This window comes from Schistocerca serialis, chromosome 2 (genome assembly GCF_023864345.2).
Source record: "Schistocerca serialis cubense isolate TAMUIC-IGC-003099 chromosome 2, iqSchSeri2.2, whole genome shotgun sequence".
NCBI lineage: Eukaryota > Metazoa > Arthropoda > Insecta > Orthoptera > Acrididae > Schistocerca > Schistocerca serialis.
Window position 1 is genome coordinate 83654709 of NC_064639.1, and position 24030 is coordinate 83678738.

At 43.1% G+C, this 24030-nt stretch overlaps 1 protein-coding gene across 1 annotated transcript in view; it reads right to left on the reverse strand.

Moving 5' to 3' along the window:
* LOC126455447 (fatty acyl-CoA reductase 1-like) overlaps window positions 1-24030 on the reverse strand; it is a 232787-nt gene that overhangs the window by 144717 nt on the left and 64040 nt on the right. Inside the window, exons 3-5 of the mRNA XM_050091198.1 lie at window positions 23712-23960; window positions 21108-21253; window positions 14615-14724 (exon numbers count right to left, since the gene is read on the reverse strand). Coding sequence (XP_049947155.1) covers window positions 14615-14724; window positions 21108-21253; window positions 23712-23960 — 505 coding nt within the window. The remainder of the gene's footprint in view (window positions 1-14614; window positions 14725-21107; window positions 21254-23711; window positions 23961-24030) is intronic.

The window sequence follows — 24030 nt, forward strand, 5'->3', positions numbered from 1 at the left end:
AAATTAAGGCCGGTATTTGATATTAGTAGACTTCTCTTGTCCAGAAATGCCTTTTTTGCCATAGCGAGTCTGCTTTTGATGTCCTCCTTGCTCCGTCCGTCACTGGCCATTTTACTGCCTAGGTAGCAGAATTCCTTAACTTCATTGACTTCGTGATCATCAATCCTGATGTTAAGTTTCTCGCTGTTCTCATTTCTACTACTTCTCATTACCTTCGTCTTTCTCCGATTTACTCTCAAACCATACTGTGTACTCATTAAACTGTTCATTCCGTTCAGCAGATCATTTAATTCTTCTTTACTTTCACTCAGGATAGCAATGTCATCAGCGAATCGTATCATTGATATCCTTTCACCTTGTATTTTAATTCCACTCCTGAACCTTTCTTTTATTTCCATCATTGCTTCCTCGATGTACAGATTGAAGAGTAGGGGCGAAAGGCTACAGCCTTGTCTTACACCCTTCTTAATAAGAGCACTTCGTTCTTGATCGTCCACTCTTATTATTCCCTCTTGGTTGTTGTACATATTGTATATGACCCGTCTCTCACTACAGCTTACCCCTACTTTTTTCAGAATCTCGAACAGCTTGCACCATTTTATATTGTCGAACGCTTTTTCCAGGTCGACAAATGCTATGAAAGTGTCTTGATTTTTCTTTAGCCTTGCTTCCATTATTAGCCGTAACGTCAGAATTGCCTCTCTCGTCCCTTTACTTTTCCTAAAGCCAAACTGATCGTCACCTAGGGCATTCTCAATTTTCTTTTCCATTCTTCTGTATATTATTCTTGTAAGCAGCTTCGATGCATGAGCTGTTAAGCTGATTGTGCGATAATTCTCGCACTTGTCAGCTCTTGCCGTCTTCGGAATTGTGTGGATGATGCTTTTCCGAAAGTCAGATGGTATGTCGCCAGACTCATATACTCTACACACCAACGTGAATAGTCGTTTAGTTGCCACTTCCCTCAATGATTTTAGAAATTCTGATGGAATGTTATCCGTCCCTTCTGCATACTACGTGACGTCAAACAAGTGGCACCTCGTAGCCCCTAGGGACAGCTGCGTCGCTATACTTTTAGACGGACACGAAGCATTTGGGGGAAAGCCGTCCTGTTATCTATATACCTACTATTGTATTGGCGAAGTGTGTGATCTTATCGATGCAGGCGGTGACTGGCCGGGAGTTTCGCCTAGGCGCCAGGCAGCACGGCCATGAGGCATTTCGGCGAGGCTTTCGGCTGGGGCGCGTGGCGGCAAGGGCCGTGAGACTTTCAGCATGGTAGCTCCATCCCATCTACTTCTTCGTCTACATCTACATGGATACTCTGCAAATCCCATTCAAGTGCCTGGCAGAGGGTTCATCGAACCTCCTTCACAATTCTCTACTGTTCCAATCTCGTATAGCGCGCGGAAAGAATGAACACCTATAACTTTCCGCACGAGCTCTGATTTCCCTTGTTTCATCCTGGTGATCGTTCCGCCCTATGTAGTTCGATGTCAAAAAAATATTTTCGCATTCGGAGGATAAAGTTCGTCACTGGAATTTCGTGAGGAGATTCCGTCGCATCAAAAAACGCCTTTCTTTTAGTGATTTCCAGCCCAAATCCTGTATCATTTCTGTGTCACTCTCTCCCATATTTCGCGATAATACAAAACGTGCTGCCTTTCTTTGAATTTTTTCGATGTACTCCGTCAGTCCTACGTGGCAAGGATCCCACACCGCGCAGCAGTATTCTAAAAGAGGACGGACAAGCGTAGTGTAGGGAGTCTCCTTAGTAGGTCTGTTACATTTTCTAAGTGTCCTGCAAATAAAACACAGCCATTGGTTAGCCTTCCCCACAACATTGTCTATGTGTTCCTTTCAATTTACACTGTTCGTAATTGTAATACCTAGGTATTTAGTTGAATTTACGGCTTTTAGATTAGACTGATTTATCGTGTAACCGGAGTTTAACGAGTTCCTTTTAGTACTCATGTGGATGACCTCACACTTTTCGTTATTTAGGGTCAACTGCCACTTTTTGCACGATTCAGATATTTTTTTCTAAATCGTTTTGCAGTTTGTTTTGATCTTCTGATGACTTAATTAGTCAACCAACCGAAGACGGGTGCTCAGATTGTCTCCCAAATCGTTTATGTAGATAACGAATAGCAAAGAGCCTATAACACTACCTTGGGGAACGCTTAAAATCACCTCTGTTTTACTCGATGACTTTCCGTCAATTACTACGAACTGTGACCTCTCTGACAGGAAATCGCAAATCCAGTCACATAACTGAGATCATATTCCATAAGCACACAATTTTACTACGAGCCGCTTACGTGGTACAGTGTCAAAAGCCTTCCGGAAATCCAGGAATACGGAATCGATCTGAAATCTCGTGTCAATAGCACTCAGCACTTCATGTGAATAAAGAGCTGGTTGTGTTTCACAGGAACGATGTTTTTTAAACTCATGCTCACTGTGTGTCAATAGACCGTTTCCTTCGAGGTAATTCATAATGTTCGAACACAATGTATGTTCTAAAATCCTGCTGCATATCAACGTTAACGATATGGTTGGTTGGTTTGGGGAAGGAGACCAGACAGCGTGGTCATCGGTCTCATCGGATTAGGGAAGGATGGGGAAGGAAGTCGGCCGTTAACTATATGGTCCTGTAATTTAGTGGATTACTCCTACTATCTTTCTTGAATATTGGTGTGACCTTTGCAACTTTCCAGTCTTTGGGTACGGATCTTTCGTCGAGCGAACGGTTGTATATGATTGTTAAGTATGGAGCTAATGCATCAGCATACTCCGAAAGGAACCTAATTGGTATACAGTCTGGACCAGAAGACTTGCTTCTATTAAGTGATTTGAGTTGCTTCACTACTTTGAGGATATTTACTTCTACGTTACTCATGTTGGCAGCTATTCTTGATTCGAATTCTGGAATATTTACTTCGTCTTCTTTTGTGAAGACATTTCGGAAGGCTGTGATTAGTGAATCTGCTTTAGCAGAACTGTCTTCGATAGTATCTCCATTGTTATCGCGCAGAGAAGCATTGATTGTTTCTCGCCGCTAACATACTTCACATACGATCAGAATCTCTTTGGATTTTCTGCCAGGTTTCGAGACAATGTTTCGTTGTGGAAACTGTTATAGGCGTCTCGCATTGAACTCCGCGCTAAGTTTCGATCTTGTGTAAAGGATAGCTAATCTTGGGGATTTTACGTCTGTTTAAATTTGGCATGTTTGTTTCGTTGTTTCTGCAACAGTGTTCAAACCCGTTTTGTGTACCAAGGAGGATCAGCTCCGTCGTTTGTTAGTTTATTTGGTATAAACCTCTCAGTTACTGCCGATACTATTTCTTTGGATTTAAGCCATATCTGGTCTACTCTTATATTATTAATTTGGAATGAGTGGAGATTGTCTGTCAGGAAGGCGTCAATTGAATTTTTATCTGCTTTTTTGAATAGGTATATTTGTCGCTTATTTTTCGAGGATTTAGGGATTACAATATTCAGTCACGCTACGACAACCCTGTGTTCACTAATCCCTATATCGGTTTTGATTGTGGTTATTAACTTAGGATTATTTGTTGCTAAAAGGTCAAGTGTGTTTTCACAACCATTTACTATTCGCGTGGGCTCATGAACTAACTGCTCGAAATAATTTTCAGAGAATGCGTTTAGCACAATTTCGGATGATATTTTATTCGTACCTACGGAATTACATGTATTTTTGCCAACATATCGAGGGAAAATTAAAGTCACCACCAACTACTATCGTATGAGTCGGGTACGTGTTTGAAACAACTTTTCTTTGAACCTTTCAGCAACTGTATCATCTGAACTGGGAGGTCGGTAAAAGGATCCAATTATTATTTTATTCCGGTCACCAACAATGGCCTCTGCCCATACTAACAGGAAGTATCTACTTCAATTTCGCGACAAGTTAAACTGCTTCTAACAGGTTTTGATTGCTTATTGATGAGAATGCAGTCGTTTAGGACGACGATATCCCCCAGTACTGTGATGCTTTTCGTTTGCCATCCACTATGATAGTGTGTATTGACTTCGCTTCGGGTGGTTTTTGGTGGGCGTGTGGAGTGAACTCTGACGTCTAACAAGGATGGATGCTATATGCTTGCAGGTAATATACTTTTTTTAACCCATCTCTGACCAACATCAGGATCTAGTCAACTGAACGTCCCCCCCCCCCCCCCCCCCCCCCCCCAGTTTGTAGGAGTAGGGTAGGTTGGGTGTTTCTGTCGCTGGTTTCAAGAGGTAACATTTTTTTCCCAGGAGGAGAAGACTGTTTGTCAGTTTTTGCGGAGTACTTCCGTTCTTGAGCAGTGCTATGCATATAGTTGTGTAATGGGGACCGATCTTTGTGAATAATTATGTAATTAGGAAGGATATTTGCGTCAGTTTCGAGTGGTGTTGGGAATTTTTTTTACAAGTGGGATAAGACCAATTGAATGGCATAGTTAGATTTTGCGATTTTAGGTCGTTCTTGTGCAGCGCTATGCATATATTTGTGAAATTAGGACCGACATTAATTAAATAATTACGATGGATAATTAAGTTAATTTGCCAAACAAAATAAATAAAGTACACTAACCTAACTTTTCTCTCCTACATCTGGACGGTTTCCATTTGTTAGGGGGTGCACTTGGGCTTTCCAAACAGTATAATCAGAGTCCGTTTCGCTGATAAGTTGCATTTTTAACATGCACTCAGTGTTTGTGCACTGATTTACTATAAGGTGTTTAAGCGTTGTGAGCGTGTTTGCATGAATTATATCGGTGATCTACCAGTAGTTTGCACGTCTGTATGGTGTGAACTGGATTATTTCGGTAACTTACGAGTTGTTCACGTCTCTGAACAACAGCACAATGCATTATTTACGAGTACTTTCCAGGTCTGTAAACTGTATATCGTGACTCCAAGCATGTCAGGGTCAGTGTATTGCATCAGCATTAAAAATAAGTTATGTGAAATCCATGGCTAAATAAATTCTTCAAAAATAAATAGAATACACTCCTTCCTCTCTCCAGCAGCTCAGAACAGGCCGATTTCTTTTTCACATCAGTTTTCCCCCTCCAGACCGCCGGCAGTGTGAGTGTGCCGGCCGCGGTGGCCAAGCGGTTCTAGGCGCTTTAGTCCGGAACGCGCTGCTGCTACGGTCGCAGGTTCGAATCCTGCCTCGGGCAAGGATGTGTGTGATGTCCTTAGGTTAGTTAGGCTTAAGTAGTTCTAAGTTCTAGGGGACTGATGACCTCAGAAGTTAAGTCCCATAGTGCTCAGAGCCATTTGAACAATTTTTGTGAGTGTTATCTGTCAGCGTAGTAAATACACCAGGTGGCATCCGTCTCTAAATAAATTGTTAAAGAAATAAGTAGAGTACATTCGTTTCTCTCTCCAGCAGCCCAGAACAGGCTGACTCCATTTCGTGGCAGTTTTCCCCTCCAGGGAGATGAGGAGGCTGGGGGAGACTAGCAGCTGAGAAAAACACATGACGCAATCATGCTCCTATGGACTGAACTGCACTATAATGTGACCTATCGAGGCGCCCTGTAGCGGTGAACTCGTGAACTAGGTCAGTTCTTTGGTCTGGTAGACTGGGGGTAGCTGTCTCTTGTATGATGGAAGCTAATACGTAGGTTCTAGAAATGACAGACAATTCCAGCAGAGTAGATGTTTCCATGCATTGTGTAATGCATCTTTAATGCAAAGCATTTATTTGTGGAACCGTATTCTTCTACTTGATATGTTCAATCATTAATGCTCGCTTCAATTCTTCATGCAGTGAGCTGTGGATGCACTCCTTGGCTGAATGAGTGCTTGTAATACAGCTATTAACCCCCCCCCCCAATCTGGCACCATCATCTCGCGAACTGAACACTGACAGCTCAACAAGAACTGATAACTTAACCTCTTGTAGTAACACTGAGCTAATGCTGTAGGTAGATAATAAATTTAAACAAATGTATACAAATTTAAACAACCTATATTCGAACTGAATGGCATTATGAGCAGCCTCTAGTGGGGGCAGCACCATACTCTTTCCCTCAGCTCCACAAGTAAGCTCTTAGAGCAAAATTCGGAATTCCCGCCAATTTTCCAAGAGGATAACACTAGCCCATGACGAACACACTTGATAGCATTACTGCTTCTAATTGTTTAAATAAAATGCCCAGCACAAGCTGAGTCCTATTCCCACCAGTTCCTAGGAAGAGCTTGTGTTGATGTGACTTAGACTACTGGAGGTAGCCCAACTGCCCTTACTTTCCCGCCGTTGTCTTAGGTTAGTTGGGATATCCCAAGTACCCTTTCTTTCCCGCCATTTTCTTAAGCTAGTAAAGGTAGCCCAATTGTCCTATCTTCGTTCCAAAATTGAAACTTCCTGCCAGGGGGGCGTGGCGGTTTCCCGCCATCTTGGGTAACGGTTCTCGCGTCATCAGCTGACGTCACGATAGCCATATTGAATGACGTAAATAGCGTCATAAGATGACGTCACGTGACGTCACGCACTTGCATCATCAACTGACGTCACGACCGCCATCTTGGATAACGGTACTTAAGGGTGGCACCTGCCTTGCCCACCTACTTTCATGGATTTTATGTTCCCAAACAACGATGGAATTTTTATGAATGACAATGTACCATGTCAGCGATGATATGACCACCCAGTTCGCCTGACAAGAATCCAATCGGACATTTACGGGCCCCAATCGAGAGGTCAGATCGTGTACAAAATCCAGCACCGGAAAATGAATTATAAACCGCTATAGAGGCAACATGGTTAATTACTTCTGCATGGGACTTCCAACGATTTCTTAAGTCGATGTCACATGTAGTTTCTGCATAGTGCCGGGCAAATGGGATCCTACACGATATTAGTAGGTACCCACGACTTTTGTCACCTTAGTGTAATCATTAATTTTTTTCGGATGGCAGCAGAACCTCAAGACGATATTCTGTGAAATGTTGTTGAATATCATATGTTCTGTGTCTGAGAATTGTACGTCAGTGGACAAGACAACGTACACCACTTATTGATCATCGACAAAAGTAAAACGGTCCATATTTCTGGAGGTCTATTCCTAGTGCTCAATTTTATAGCTTTGAAGTACAGCATCTCGTGTAAGAATACGGGGCAATCCTTTAAAACAACCACTGGGAGGCCTTCCTGACAGCAGTTACGACAGTCATTGGCTTCAGGAAAAGGGAGGGTCATGATGGGCGGAAGATCTAGTTTTTTCTTTCTGATTTGTCGTACAATAATACTATTTTGTAGATTTCACCGGGGTTTGCATGGAGGCGCGTGAGTGATCGTACTGGCGCCACTTGTGCCAGCGTTCCATCGACTGTGGCGCTCTTCGTATCATACTTGCTGCGTTATGTGTTCCACCTGGGACTGAGTGATACGAGTGGTGTCGGACACGGAAATGGACGGGTGTGTCTGAGTACTCGTCGTCCTGGCGATTGCAGCGAGTGAAATTCATGTTCTTTATGATGTTTCCGACTTTTGGTGAAAGCCACTAAACCTTTGGTTAGATTGTGATCCTACACTGAGGTGATAAAAGTCATGGAATACAACTTAAGTACGTATTGCAGCAACCTGACATGGACTTAACAGGTCATCGGAAGCCCCCTCAGAAATAGTGAGCCACACTGCCTCTATAGCCGTCCATAATTGCGAAAATGTTTCCGGTGCCGGATTTTGTGCACGAACTGACCTCTCGGTTATGTCTCATAAATGCTCGATGGGATTCATGTCGGGCAATGTGGATGGTCAGACGACTCACTCGAATTGTGCAGAACGTTCATCGTTGTTTGGCTGCATATTGTCTCCAAGTAGCCGAACACAACCATTTCCGCTCAATGATCAGTTTAGTTGGACTACAGGACCCAGTCCATTCCGTGTAAACGCAGCCAACACCAATATGGAGTCACCGCCAGCTTCTTGTTGACAACCTAAGACCATGGCTTCGTGGGGTCTGCATCACACTCGCACCCTACCGTAACCTCTTACGAGTTGAAATCGTACTCTTCTGATGAGGTCACGGTTTTTTAGTCGTCTGGGGTGCAACCGATATGGACACGAGCACGTCAATCGCCTGCTGCCATAGCCCATTAACGCCAAATTTCGCCGCACTTTCCTAATTAGTATATTCGCCGTAATCCCACATTCATCTCTGCGGTTATTTCACGCAGTGTTACTTGTCTGTGAGAACTGACAACTCTACGCAAACGCCACCGCTCTCTGCTCTTATGTCAAGGCCGTCGGCCAATGTTTTGTCCATGAGGTGAGGTGTAATGCCTCAAATTTGGTATTCTCGGCACCTTCTTGACACTGTGGATTGCGGATATTAAATTTACGAAATGAAATGGCCAGTGGCTCTACCTCAAGCAACCATTCCGCAGTCGAAGTCTGTTAATCCCCGTCGTGCGGCCACATTCACGTTGTAAACCTTTTCACATGAGCCACCTGAGCACAAGTGGCAGCTCCGCCAACACACCGCCCTTTTATACGTTGTGCGCGCGACGCTACCGCCACCTGTATATGTGCATACCGCTGCCCCATCACTTTCGTCACATCAGTGTACTTATTCTGCGAACGTCTTGACGATAGCCTATGTACCCATGCAAAAACGGGTTGGACTGAAATATGGAGACAATACGAGAAATACACGCTTGAACATACTGTAAATGCAGATTCCACCCAAGCCTACAAGTTGCGCTGCTGTATTTGCCCACGAACGGCACCTGTGCAGTGTCCTCAATGTTTGCAAGTGTCAGCCGTGGCTAGAATATTATTCCGAGTGGTTATGAGTACATTATGTCAGAGCCAAGTGAATTCGAACTTGGGCACATTGTTTGTGTTTCTATGGTGGGTGCTTCGAACCAGGGTAGCCGAACTGCCTGGTGATTGAAGAGGCACCCTATCAAAGATTTATAACGCACAAAGGGAAGGCGGAAAAATACCATCCGCAGAGTCACAACTCGGACTTAAGTGCGTGTTGAGTGATCGTGATGGACGGTCTTTGACGCTGGATGTAACGAAAACTAAGTGTTAACACACAATGAAGTGCCAAAGAAACTGGTTTAAGCATGCCTATTCAAATACGGAGAAACGTAAACAGGCAGATTACGACGCTGCGGGCAGCAACGCATATATAAGACGAGTGTCTTGCGCAGTTGTTATATCGGTTACTGCTGCTACAGTGCCAGGTTATCAAGATTTGTGTTCGAACGTGGCGTTTCAGTCGCCGCGCGAGCGATGGGTTCAAATGGCTCTGAGCACTATGCGACTTAACTTCTGAGGTCATCAGTCGCCTAGAACCTAGAACTAATTAAACCTAACTAACCTAAGGACATCACACACATCCATGCCCGAGGCAGGATTCAAACCTGCTCGGTTCCAGACTGTAGCGCCTAGAACCGCACGGCCACACCGGCCGGTGAGGACGAGCATATCGGGAACCCGGCAAAACATCAAATCTCCGACGTCGCTGCAAGAATGGCACCAGCGATGAATGATGAGAATCATTCAAAGAAACAGATATGCAAACCTTCCGCAAATTTATGCAGGTTTAAAGGCTGGGCCATCAACAAGCGTCAGCTTGCGGGCCATTCAATGAAACATCATCGATATGGACTTTCGAAGCCGAAGGCCCACTCCTGTACTCTTGATAACTGCACGACAAAAAGTTTTACGCGTCGCCTGGGCCCGTCAACAGCGACAGAGGACTGTTGATGACTAAGAACATGTTGCCTGGTCGAACGAGTCTCGTTTCAAATTGTATCGAGCAGATGAACTATACGGATAAGGAGACAACCTCATGAATCAATGGACTCTGCATGTCAGCAGGGGACTGTTCACGTTGGTGGAGGCTCTGTAATGCCGTGGGGAGAGTACAGTTGCATTGATATGGGATGCCTGATACGTCTAGATGTGAATCTGCCAGGTGACACGTACTTAAGCATCACTTGCATCAATTCATGTCCATTGGGCATTCCGACGGACTTGGGCAATTCCAGCAGAACAATGAGACACCCCACACTTGAGAATTGCTGCAGAGTGGCTCCAGGAACATTCTTCTGAATTTTAACACTTCCGCTGGCCACCAAACTTCCCAGACATGAACATTACTGAGCATATCCGTAATGCCTTCCAACGTGCTGTTCAGAAGAGATTTCCGCCCCCTCGTACTCTTATGAATTTATGGACATCCTTGCAGGATTTATTGTGTCAGTTCCTTCCAGCACTACTTCAGACATTAGTCGCTGGGGCCCTACACGATATTAGGCATGTGTACCAGTTTCTTTGGCTCGTCAGTGTAGTTCCCTGTCTTTATCGCTCTTAATACTTTATTTCTTTTAGAAAATATGCGCATGAACGCTGTTCGGGCACAGCCATTATCAGAATCTGTCAGATAAACAGAAGAAAAAAGAAGTAACATTCTTTAACGGAAACGAAATGGAGACATTCCACAATTAAAATCTCTAATACACAGTCTCCCGTCAGTTTCACATGCACACTTGTGCCACAGACTGGTGCCATATACTGTGGCAACCTACTTGAAATAACAGACAGTGGTCGTTAGGTGGCGTCAAATACAATCGGACTTTTGAACTGAAAATCAAATTAACGTCTACACATCAAGATACAGCATTTCATAGCGTTTTGCATAAAAATCATGTACTGGAGCTGTCACACTGAAATTGAACGTACCGTCTACAATCATTTCAAAATACCACTTATGATCATTTCGTTAAAAGTATTCTACAAAAACCAAGTGGACAATTGTGTTATTGAAAACAATTCAACGTATGACTAAAATTGTACGAGGCAAAGCTGAACCTTATATTACGAAACTCTCGTAAAATTTACGATTCCAGTAGGGTATAAAACAGGATGTTTTGTACTTAATATGGTATTTTAAACGCACATTTACAGGCTGTACTTTTTTCATTAACAGAAAATATAATTATAATTAATGAAATAAAACAATACTATGAGCCATAGATATAGTCCACAGCTGTATAAATATTGTATGCAGCCCCTGGAAACATTTGAAGATTTTTGATCGTCAGATCATTGGCGGAATAAGAGGCATCTCCTGTTTTCTAGGTCTTGTCCAGATCGGACGTATTTTAGCACACCGCCATTAATACTACATTATTCTATTAATACATTTACGAGTCGCAACCAGTCGGCACTCGTTACTCCATAATGCAAGCCTCAATGTAAGTGTCGTAATTTAATTCTTTTTTATTTCAGAATATAATGTTATTACTAAGCTATGGATGTTTTATTTTGTATCTTTAATCATTGTAAGATTGTTGGGTGACTTGGCATGCCAAAAAATTCTGTACTTCTAAGCAAGAAACTCGATCCACCGTCGTCTACAGGTGCTGTCTTATTACGGAGTCCAATTTTAGTGAAAACACAGAGAGAGGAAACACGGTTAAAAATACGTGAACGGACCTTTGACAGAAAAAAACCATGCTCAAACGCCGAGAGTCTGTATGAAACATATTTTACCAATCCGTAAACCTAACTGACCTCTATTTAATATTCGTTACTATAATTCACTGTGTTGTCCCAATCCAGATCCGAACGAGCTAAACTAAAGTATGTAACATACCATTAGATATTCCCAACATATTGTCAATGAAACAGCAAGCAATACAGCACTGAAATAAAGTGTATATTTATGTCTGCAGTTGCAGTTTATTTATTTTGTCTACTGGCTACCGGTTTTTATACACAATTAGCGTCACGCGGGATCAGCCGAGCGGTCTACGGCGCTGCACTCAAAGACTGTGCGGCTGGTCCCGGCGGAGGTTCGAGTCCTCCCTCGGGCATGGGTGTGTGTGTTTGAGCTTAGGATAATTAAGGTTAAGTAGTGTGTAAGCCTAGGGACTGGTGACCTTAGCTATTAAGTCCCATAACATTTCACACACATTTGAACATTTGAACACAACTGGCATCCTTACACCATCCCATCCCCTACCCCTCGGTCATCACACTTGCTTTTCAATTAGGTGTGTCAAGGAAAAAAGTAAATAAACTGCGACTGTAGACACAAACATATAGACTGAGGTGATGAAAGTCATGGTACAGCGATATGTCCATATACATATGGTGTTAATATCGCGTACACAAGGTACGAAAAAGCAGTGGACTGGCGTACCTCTTACTTAGTTGAATCACGTGAAAAGCTTTCCAACGTTATTATGACCGCATGATGGGAATCAACAGAGCGTGGCGAGATCTCCAAATTTCAGGCATTACCACTACCCTCCCCCCCCCGCCCCCCTCCCCCTCGCCACGGACAACGAAGTGGCCGACGGCCTTCACTTAATGACCGAGGATAGCGGTGTTTGTGTAGAGTTGTTGGCGCTAACAGACAAGCAAGTGTGCTTGAAATAACCGCGGAGATCAATGTGAGACTTACTACGAAGTTTCCCAGTAGCACAGTACAGCGAAATTTAGCGTTAATGAGCCACCGAGCAGGACCCATAACCTTTCGGTTGGGCCCTAGACGAGTTGGAAACCGTGGTCTGGTCAGATGAGTCCCAATTTCGGCAGGTAAGAGCTCATAGTAGGGTTTGAATATGGCGCAGACCCAACAGAGCCATGGATCGAAGTTGTCAACACAGCACTATGCAAGCTGGTGGTGGCTCCGTAATGGTGCAGGCTGTGCATGCAGGAAAAAGACCAGGTTCTCTCGCCTCATTGAACTGATCGTTGACTGGATATTGATACGTCTGGTCATTCATGGACTGCATGTTCGCGGCGCGGTCTAAGGGGTGCCTTGCCACGGCCAGCGCGGCTATCCCTCGGGCATAGCTGTGTGTGTCGTCCTTAGCGTAAGTTATTTTAAGTTAGGTTAAGTAGAGTGTAAGCTTAGGGACCGATGACATCAGCAGTTTGGTTCCATAAGACCTTGCCTCAAATTTCCCATTTCCAACTACATGTACCCAAACAATGGTGCGCTATGTCATCGGGTCCCAGTTATTCCCAGTTGATTTAAAGAACAGTCTGGGCAGTTCGAGCGAATTGTTTGGACACTCAGATCGCCCGACTAAAATCTCATCGAACATTTATGGTATATGACCGATAGGTCAGTTTGTGCACGAAATCATGCACCGACCACACTTTCGCAAATATAGACGGCTGTAAAAGCATATTGGCTTAGTATTCCTGCAGGGGACTTCCAACGACTTGTTGAGTCCTTACCACGTCGAGTTGCTGTACTAGACCGGGCAAAAGGAGGTCTGGCACGATATTGAGAGGTATCCCACGACTTTTGTCACCTTCGCGTACTTTTTCAATACCATTGGAGATCTAACAATCGTAATGCGCTATTGCATTATGTACTAATTATGTCTTCCCTTAAATCAAATGTGGCAAAGGCCTTGCCGGAGTGGATACACCGGTTCCCGTGAGACCACTGAAATTATGCGCTGTTGGGCGTGGCCGTCACTGGGATGGGTGACCATCCCACCGCCATGTGCAGTTGCCATTTTTCGGGGTGCACTCAGCCAACTGAGGAGCTACTCGTCCGAATAGTAGCGGCTTCGGTCAAGAATACCATCATAACAAGCGCTCTGCTGACCCCACGCCCCTCCTATCCGCATCCTCCTCTGAGGATGACACGGCGATCGGATGGTCCCGGTAGGCTACTCGTGGCCTGAAGACGGAGTCCTTATTATTATTATTATTACTTAAATGTGGAGTAGTAAACTGCACGATGGTTTAGTATCAACGTAACTTTCCCCCTCCTCCCTCCCCTTCAGCATTTGTTGTTAATATTGCTGTATTACAATTTATTTTTCTATTCGTGAGTTGAGTGTGTAAGTAATGCCCTTGTCATTAAAATAAACAGCACGGGCATTAACTCGTTCACATAGAAAGAGTTGTCGGCTACGGTCTCGTCGACGTGTCTCGGCTCTCGTGTTTAGTTGTGGAGTTGGACGCTGCAAACGCGGCCGTGTGTGCCGCTGCCCGCAACTCGCGCACACACGGTGGAAGACAGGCGGGCAACGTCCTGTGGTCAGATCGACCCACTCGCCCTGCTGCTGCGCTATCAAGCCTTGTACAATTTCAAAGTGACCAGTCCATTCTGAAATAATTTTCTTTCTTTAAGCGGGAGTTGTCGTTAACTTTCACAGTTAATGAAGATTTCGTTTTCTTCTAATGCGAATGTTCATAAAATAAACTGCCAAGGTTAAGTATTTGGAACCTTGCAGTTCAATTTTGAGAGCACACATATGATCAGAACAACATTGCCCTCAGTAGTCGTCTCAACACCGATAAACACGAATCAGGCCATATGCAGGAAAATTTAGAAATTTTGCACAAGACACCAAAAAGCTACACCTCAACGTGTTAGAAGAAAATACTTACTCACGGCAATGAACCCGTTGGTTCAGGTATTTCATTTGCAGTACATAAGATTAACATTTGTATCATCTGCTGCATTAGAAAGAGTTTGATTGCCCTACATGTATGCTGAGGAATACATCTGAACCGTGTCTAAAGTTACGAAACTTGTCTGCTTAGGGATTAAGGTAATCCTATACCTCGAGAACAAATATATATTGAACTTACCAATGGAAGGCCTGATGACTGAGGCAGGTAGTCCAGCAGCATGTGTGCGTATTAGATCCTCGGCGACTGCTTTGGTGAAGGTGTAAGTGTTGGGCCAATCACCCAGCATCCTGGAACATATTTGCATTCCGAAAAATCCTACTGAATCTGCACCTGAATTAACATAAATCTCCCGAGTGAGAAATTTTAGCACGATTTGAACAAAGGGAGTCACGTTGGAAAACTAGTGCATACTAAATGATTACCTATATATCTCACTCTTATACGAAGCTGAACAGCTGGCGATTAGACCATTGTAATTAGTCCTGCACACATGTGGGCTCAGTAACCACCGTGCTACACTGGTGTGCAAAACTTAAGGACGATGTCAACTAAAATTGCTCGACAAAACTTGGAACATACATAGAAAGAACTGTTACAGAATACACTGAAGTGACAAAAGTCGTGTGACGCACGCTCGGCCGACCCACGTGCGTGAGTCACATACTTACTTAAGCTCGTGGGTCGCCCCGTTATGTGATGCGACAGCAGCGCATCTAGCGCCTAAAGTCAGAACTGTAGTGCACGTGATGTTGATGCTTACAGGGTAACGCCCCAAAACGAATGGCGCCGACCATCAAAGGTGTTCCATCAGAACAAACTCCACCGACTTGAGATTCCAAATTGGAAACAAATATTTTAGTTTTATACACACCTGGATCGCCGTATGAATAAGTGCGCTACTTCCGGGATTATAATTAACGACGCCACATTAGTTCGTAACAATGCCAGCCTCGTGTTGACGCGGGACGAGGGCGAAAAAAGAAGAAGAGTACTTTAAATTGTATTTTCGTTATTGCCTGTAAGCTGCTGTTGAGCAATGTGTTTCGTACAAAAATGCCTTCTCTTGTTATATTTCTTCACAACAGATTGTGCCTCACTACACAACAAGTAAACAGGTTTACTTTTGTTCATGATGAAGAAGTAATCCTCGGAAGTGAATATACGCAAGCGTCAATAAACGAGATCTTCATTAAACTCAGCAGGTGTGTAGAGAAAGCAATAAAATGCAACAAATATTTTTTGTTTGTGCACAATTTTACTTTTAACGAGTAAAACACACCCCAAGAGCTAATTCGGCATATTAGGTTTGGAGGACACGACAATATATAAAAGAAGTTTGTCGTATAAAAGTTAACGTTCTTGAAAACTATATAACTGAATCTTGTATTAATTTGAATTTTTGCGAAATATCGCACCAGCTTTAATTAATTCTCAAAAATATAAACTTTTGTTACAATACATATTAAAGAAGCTTGCGAGCTACTTTCATCCATGTGTAATAAAGCTGAAATACCATTTTTGCAAAATTAACTGTACACAACGTGCTGTCAGAGTATTTTCAACATATCTATTTAAAATATCTAAACATTCATTATTTATCTAGTTATTTGGGAATTGGAAACGAAGTTCATGCTGCTTGACAGAGCGTAGAGGAACGATGATGTTATTTAATTTACTCAATTTATTCTGTGTTTTGATTTTTTTTACGTTTGACACGCATTTTTTGTTTATTGATTTACCGTTTTGCGTATGCATACTGTTTTAATTAAAAATTGTAAATGTCTCATTATCATGATGCAAAATCATTACAACAATAATAAACTATAAATAAATGATTAAAAATAACGTTTACTTAAACCATACACAAAAAGTTAATGAAATTTCTAAGCATAAGATACATGACAGACAAAACAAAAAAAACTAAATTCAGCAGGATTTCAAATTGTTGCTAATGATCTTCAAAATATCCGGATTTGTATTAGGCATATTTCAGAACACTGGTAAGGCTTGGCGAAAAGAATTGATTATGTACTAATGATTGCAGCTTGATTATATGTTTCTCAAGTAAAGACTGATATCAAAATCATTCAAAAAATCTAGATTTGAAAATTTTTTCACAAACGTCATCCAACATTGAAAGCTGTACACATCTCATGACTGTACCTGTGCCACTGAGCCCCTTGCGATCATTAGATCAATTTTATTGACCTCAGGTACGATGCTCTATATGGTTCTTCCACATTCACAGCTCTAAGAATTTAACAATAATACAGATTCCTCTCACTCAATGGGAAAGAAAACATGTTTCAAACATCCTTTGACCTGATCAGACGTTTGTTTACCAAGATTGATGCTCTCACAACGACATTTGGGGCTTCAAAAAGTGATCGCCGAATTCCCAGTCGAAACTCACCATTAGTTTCTATTAAAACTATGGAAAGGTGGGAGGTCAATGTGAAAAAATAATTTTGACCATCATACCTGAGGACAAAACTTGGCCATCTGATCATCCCAAAGGACTCAATGGCACAGGAACTGACATGGCCTTCAGCGTTGGAAGAACTCTGTGAGAGCTTAGCAAATCTATTTGCATTGAATGATTTTGATGTGAATCTCCACTTGAGGAATAATACAGATATGCTGCAGTCACTAGAATATAATCGGTTCTGTCTGGCCAGGTCTTACCAGTGTACATGTAATATGCCTGACACAAATCAGGGTATTTAGAAGGTCATTCTTGACAATTTGAAATGCAACTTCATTTTGTTTCCTTTTGTATTCTCTGCTGTGTATATGATGTGAAGAAATTTCATTGATTTTATGTGTATAGTGTAAAAAAAAATTTATGTTTTGAGATTTATTTACAGATTATCATTATTGCGAATGGCCTTTCATCATAATAATAATTTACTTATTATTTTCAATTAACAAAATACATGCATGTGAATGGTAAACTATTAAAAAAAATATAGATGTAAAGTGCAAAACAAAATATTTAAGACACAAAACAAATTAAGTAAAATTAAAAGCTAGACCAATAATGAAGGTTTAGATATTTGAACTAGGCTTGTTGAAAATACTCTGACAGCAGATTGTATACAGCATGTTTTCCAAAAACGGTATTTCAGAAACCAGTTTTTTTATATATGGAGATATGTAGCTCGAAAGCTACTTTAATTTCTATTGTAACAAAATTTTTCACTTTTCAGAATTAACTCTGGTGGAATATTTTGCAAAATATCATATTATTACAAAATTTCATATTATTACACTATTCAATTATACAGTTTTTTAGAATGTTAATTACATATCAACTTTCATATCAGGAACATTTTTCTACATATCATCGTTTCGAAGATATTCTCTCCAAACCTATCATGCCAAATTAACTTATGGGGTGTGTTTTACCACTTAAAAGCGAATTGGGTAAAAACAGACAGAAATATGTTTTCCATTGTTTTGCTTTTTCACCAATATTGTTTAATGACTCTAGTGAATTTCGCCTTGTCAGTCCGTTTTGCCTGGAATTGTCGATATTCAGCATCTACTTTTCTCTTCTGACTGCTGGACATTTTGCGAACAAACTGTGGTGTCACCGCTAGACACCACACTTGCTAGGTGGTAGCTTTAAATCGGCCGCGGTCCATTAGTACATGTCGGACCCGCGTGTCGCCACTGTGTGATCGCAGACCGAGCGCCACCACAAGGCAGGTCTCGAGAGACGGGATAGCACTCGCCCCAGTTGTACGGACGACTTTGCTAGCGAATACACTGACGAAGCCTCGCTCCTTTGCCGAGCAGATAGTTAGAATAGCCTTCAGCTAAGTCAATGGCTACGACCTAGCAAGGCGCCATTAGTAACATTGCATGTATCTAAAGAGTCTCACTTGTCTCATCAAGAGCGATGTACCAAAAGGATGGATTAAAGTTAAGTATTCGAGAAGCTACGTACTTTTCTTTATAGCATTCATTACGTATCCTGTTTCAGACCTCACGCCCATCTGCGTGAGCGTAGCGCGTGCCTTTCGGCTTCCTCTCATTGTGTCTAGGCTGTCTTGTCTAGACACAACACAAACTCTGTGTAGGCACACGATATTAACAAAACGTTATGCATGAACCGTTGACTGTTAACTGTTTTATTCACCAAGTTATGGCCTCTGCTGATGTTGTTTAGAACGTAACGTTTCGCATGTAGTGAGTAATTTTCGTGCCATTCTCACCTAATAACAACGTTTGCGATTTATCAGTGTGTATCACAGACTCAGGCAGGACGTATTAAGCAACGTATGTGTTGTCAACGCTGATCCACAGGCGAAAATAATTATCCCAGCACCGATTCAAAGTGCTGAGCTGCTAGCCCCATTCTCCGCATGCGCATTAGCAATGGGCAGTAACTTCGCATTCAGACTAAAAAGTGTTTCTCTTTGTGGTTCAAATCCAGCGGCCGCCTAAATGCATTGTGCATGCACAGAGTAAGCATCATTTGCTACAAGATCGAGGCTAGCCGAGTGTCGACGGAAATTTGTGAAAATGAGAGCACTTCGCTATCTCTCCACGAATTTCTTCCGTGGGCCAGAATATATTCGTACAGTTGCCCACCCATGCCTTAATTCAGAAGTATTGTCTCATGCCGTGATGTTATGATTACAGATACTCCAGAGTCACTCATCGAATTATTTGATGGAGTAACTGATGTGCATCGGTGGCGAGTTTCAAAGTCTGACTCATTTATTATGACCTTTCATTCTCCAATGCTGGACACATCCCTCCGACTGAATGTACGGCCCGGGGTCCCAAACGCACTGCGCTGTTTTAAATGTCGACGCTATGGCCAAACACAGCGTGAACCAGAAGGAAAAGAAGAATAAAGAGGTTAAAATAACCAAGCGCTTATCCTTTGCTGGGGTACAAAAGTAATACAAGTCCATGTAACCAGCCACGTTCATGACATCAATTATCTCATTGGTTAAGGAAGGTAGACATGTCCACACAAACTCACACGAACGACGATAGCACGAGTACATGCTCCTGTAAGAGTAGTAGCTAAGCAACTACTGTTTCCATAGCAGTAACAAGAAGACCAATCTTTGAAAGTTCTGAGAGCACCAATAAGCAGCCAGGCCTCAAGCAAGGCAGCAACAAAATATAGCCAGCAATATTCCGAAATGTATATCTCGACTATAATTGGCACTGAAAGAGAAAAGACACATGAACAAACAAAAAACATAAAGGGGTATGTACAAACCCATCAGACCATCAAACGATAGTGTCGAGTCGACGTATGAGTATTCACACGACCTAGTCGTCAATTACGAATACAGCTCCTTGCTTCTCCTACTCAACAGTAAATTGCAGGCAGTTGCTACAACAGTCCCTGCGCCTTACAGGGCGGCACTAGGCGCGTTAGATCCCCCGTCCCCCCAAATAATGACTACACAGTTCCTTAGGATTTCAGTGATCTTCTTCTGCAGTTACCCCAACAGTTCACTCTTTGAGGAGATTTTAATACACGTAATATGTTGTGAGGATTTCGGGAACCTCATCTCTTCTGAAGCATTCTCTGCCACAGACGTCACAAAATGCTCTTAGCCGCATGGTCTCGGGGGCCTTGCCACGGTTAGCGCGGCACCATCTGTCGGAGGTCCGAGTCCTCCCTCCGGCATGGGTGTGTGTGTTGTCCTTAGCGTAAGTTAGTTTAAGTTAGATTAAGTAGCTTGTAAGCCTAGGGACCGATGACCTCAGCAGTTTGTTCCCATAGGAACGTATCGCAAATTTCCGAAATTTCCAAAAAAATGCTTTCATGCGCTCGCTGATATCGCTCAGTGGAGAAATGGTCGGTGATCCGCACTCCAGCGATAACATTTCCATCTGTATTCACCTGAAAGAGCAAACTGACCTACAATGTAGGCTGCCAAAGTGGATGTTCAGAAAGACTAATCGTTGTAAAATTGAGATGAATTACAGGACCTGTTGGTTGGGATGGGCAGATAATGAGTACAGAATATATACTTTAAGTAAAATTGAAGAAATGACAAAAACAATGAGATGTAACAGAGATGAGATTAATGGTAAATTTAACTTGAACTATGCCACCTCCCAAGTGAAGGATTTTATTACCTTCTGTGGTGTCACCGCCAGACAACACACTTGCTAGGTGGTAGCCTTTAAGTCGGCCGCGGTCCATTAGTATATGTCGGACCCGCGTGTCGCCACTGTCTGTGATTTCAGACCGAGCGCCGCGTCATTTGCTACGACCTAGCAAGGCGCCATAGCATTTGATATTATTTGATATTGTGGTTATAACATGTACCGTCAAGAGAGATTTTCTACAATTGTGGATTAAAGTTAAGTATGACATCAACTACGTACTTCATTTGCTACTATTAATTCCTTTAACTGTTCCAGACCTCACGCCAATCTGCGTGAGCTTAACGCGTGCCTTTCGGCTTCCTCTCATTGTGACTTGGCTGTCTTGCCAAGTCACAACACCTTCACTATCTCTATAATAAAAACTGGCAGCAAATGTGTACAGCAAGTTTTTAAAAAAAGGGTTAATTAGAGCCACTTTTCTCTATAAGTATAAAAAGTATAGTTTAGGGCTGCATGTAGGCTGATAAAAAGTACTGATAACCCCCTCTAGAGCAGAAAGTTTCGAAAGTTAATCACTTACAACGGTAGTAGCTGCGCCAGTTGTTCGTCGTCCATGACGCTGACCAGTTTTATTAGCTCTTCAGCGCTCAGTTCTGGAGGATAGAACTTCTCGTCGACTTCGTCTCTGGGGGCATTCGAATACGCCGTCGACATGTAGACGAAAGCCTGCAATCAAGAAATTACGCTAAGTTTCTTGGTCGCCTTTGTAAATGTTATAGGAGTACTTCCTGGAAACTAAAACGTAGATTTCTTCTGCGCCCTTCTAAACTCATAGCCACTATCACATCTAATAATCATCATAGGAGATGATTTCAACACTAAGTACAGCGGCGAAAGCTAAGGTTTGTGCACTTCTCCTGGTATAATTTTTGTGGAAACTCTGACTAATCTTGGTCTGCATTTGCTGCTGTCTTTGGAAAAGCTACATTCATGTGTTGATACGACTAGTGATTAACACCGTCGCGATACCGTGATGGTTTGGCACCTGATCGCGAACAGCCAAAGGCGTTATCAACATTTAACCAGTAGCAGCCCCTTCAAATCATGCTGGTGATGGAGTGTCACGGCGGTCTCTCGTTCCGAATGAGCTGTGGAGTTGGCCAGCAATTACTGTTGATCACGTTCTTTTGACTATGAGTTATTTAAAAAGAACGTATTTCAAATGTTTTGGTCTGCTGACATACATTACTTATGTTGATTTTTTTTATTAAATCCGAATACTGACTTTTTTCCCTTGGGCGCCAATTATCACTCATGACTAGCTTAACTGTGGCGTTCGGTTTTGCAATTAATTTATTTTTCAGGGCACAGTAGTTGCTTTTCGTCTTTGCTAAACTCTTCCATAGAAATAATTAATGTAATTAAGTCTTGTGCCTCCACTGCAGTTCATCAACCAGGGCTTTTTTTCATAGTCTAGTCTACGAGCAATGCATGAACGGGGAGATGTACACTCATGCTCATAAATGAAGGTAATTGCAGTATGTGGCACTACACAAAACTGGCGCTGATAGCATAGACGCATAGGGAACCCACACGACACAGATCTGTAAGTCCACGGTATTGGTGATAAGTTGAGAAAACCGTCCCAAAACGCATGTACTACAAAACGCCACTGTTTCCTGCGCATGTACTTCGACATCAATATGGGATATGATCGCCATGCACACACACACAGGCCTCACAACGGGTTGGCATATTATGGATCAGGTGGTCGAGCAGCTGCTGGGGTATAGCCCCCCATTCTTGCACAAGTGCCTGTCGGAGCTCCTGAAATGTCATAGGGGTTTGAAGATGTGCAGTGATACGTCGACCGAGAGCACCCCAGACGTGCTCGATGGGGTTTAGGTCTGGAGAACAGGCAGGCCATTCCATTCGCTTGATATCTTCTGTTTCAAGGTACTCCTCCACGATGGCAGCTCGGTGGGGCCATGCATTATCATACATCAGGGGGAAGGTGGTACCCACTGCACCACTGAAAAGACACAGACACGCTGGTGCAAAATGACGTCCCGATACACCTGACCGGTTACACTTCCCCTGTCAAAGACATGCGGGGGTATACGTGCACCAATCATAATCACACACCTCACCATCAAACCACGACCTCCATACAGGTCCCTTTCAAGGACATTAAGGGGTTGGTATATGGTTCGTTGTTCACGCCTGATGACAACCCGGCGAGAATCACTGTTCAGACTATACCTGGACTCGTCCGTGAACACAACGTGTGACCACTGTTCCAATGATCATGTACTGTGTTCTTGACACCAGGCTTTACCGGTTCTCCTGTGACCAGGGGTCAGTGGATGCACCTTGTATGTCTCCGGGCGAATAAACCTTGTCTGTTCAGTCGTCTGTAGACTGTGTGTGTGGAGACAACTGCTCCAGTGGCTGCGGTAAGCTCCCGAGCGAGGCTACCTGCAGTACTTCGTGGCTGTCTGAGGGCACTGATGTTGAGGTATCGGTCTTCTTGTGGTGTTGTACACTGTGGATGTCCTGTACTGTAGCACCTCGACACGTTTCGTGTCTGCTGGAATCGTTGCCAAAATCCTGAGATCACACTTTGTGGCACACGGGGGGCCCGTGCTACGACCTGCTGTGTTTGACCAGCCTCCAGTCGCCCTAGTATTCTACCCTTCATAACGTCGTCAATATATCTTCTTTGAGCCATTTCCAACACACAGTCGCCATTAGCACGTCTAAAAACGTCTGCACACTTACTCGCTGCATCGTACTCTGAAATGCACCAACACACCTCTGCATATGCGGACTGCTGCCAGCGCCACCGTGCGACCACCGCAGGTCAAATACACAGCATGGTCATATCCCGAGGTGATTTAAACCTGCAAACCGCCCACCAGAGCGTTGTTTCACCATGTATCAGCATTATCGATAATTTATGAGCATGAGTGTATTTGTATAGTACAATTATGAATTCTAAAACTGACTAAACGATTTATCGTTCTAAACAAAGTTTAATTTTTATAAGGTTCACCATTCCAATCCTCCTCAGTAGCTGGATAAATATGCTTTACTCTGAATAAGTCTGGGCATACTGCACCTTAGAATTAAGATAACCGGAACTAGGACAGCATGTACCTGATTAATCTGAGCCACAATTCACCTTTATGTTGGGCATACGCTTAGCGAGTGCAATGATCTCGCGGGTGGAGACCACGTTGGTGACGGTGGCGGTCCGGAGGTCTGCGTCGAACCTGACAGTGGCAGCTAAGTGTAAGACGACAGACACCTTGCTGGTGAGCTCAGCAGCGTCTGCAGCGCTGATCCCCAGGCCTGGCTGAGTGCAGTCGCCCGCTATGGGTACCACCTTCTGTAGGTAGTCAGGACACTTCTGGCGAGCCCTGCTGAAGATCTGAGGACAGGACAAGTAAAGCGCCTTGCTTTGGAGCGCCAGGATGTAACACAAAAGTATTATTAATTGA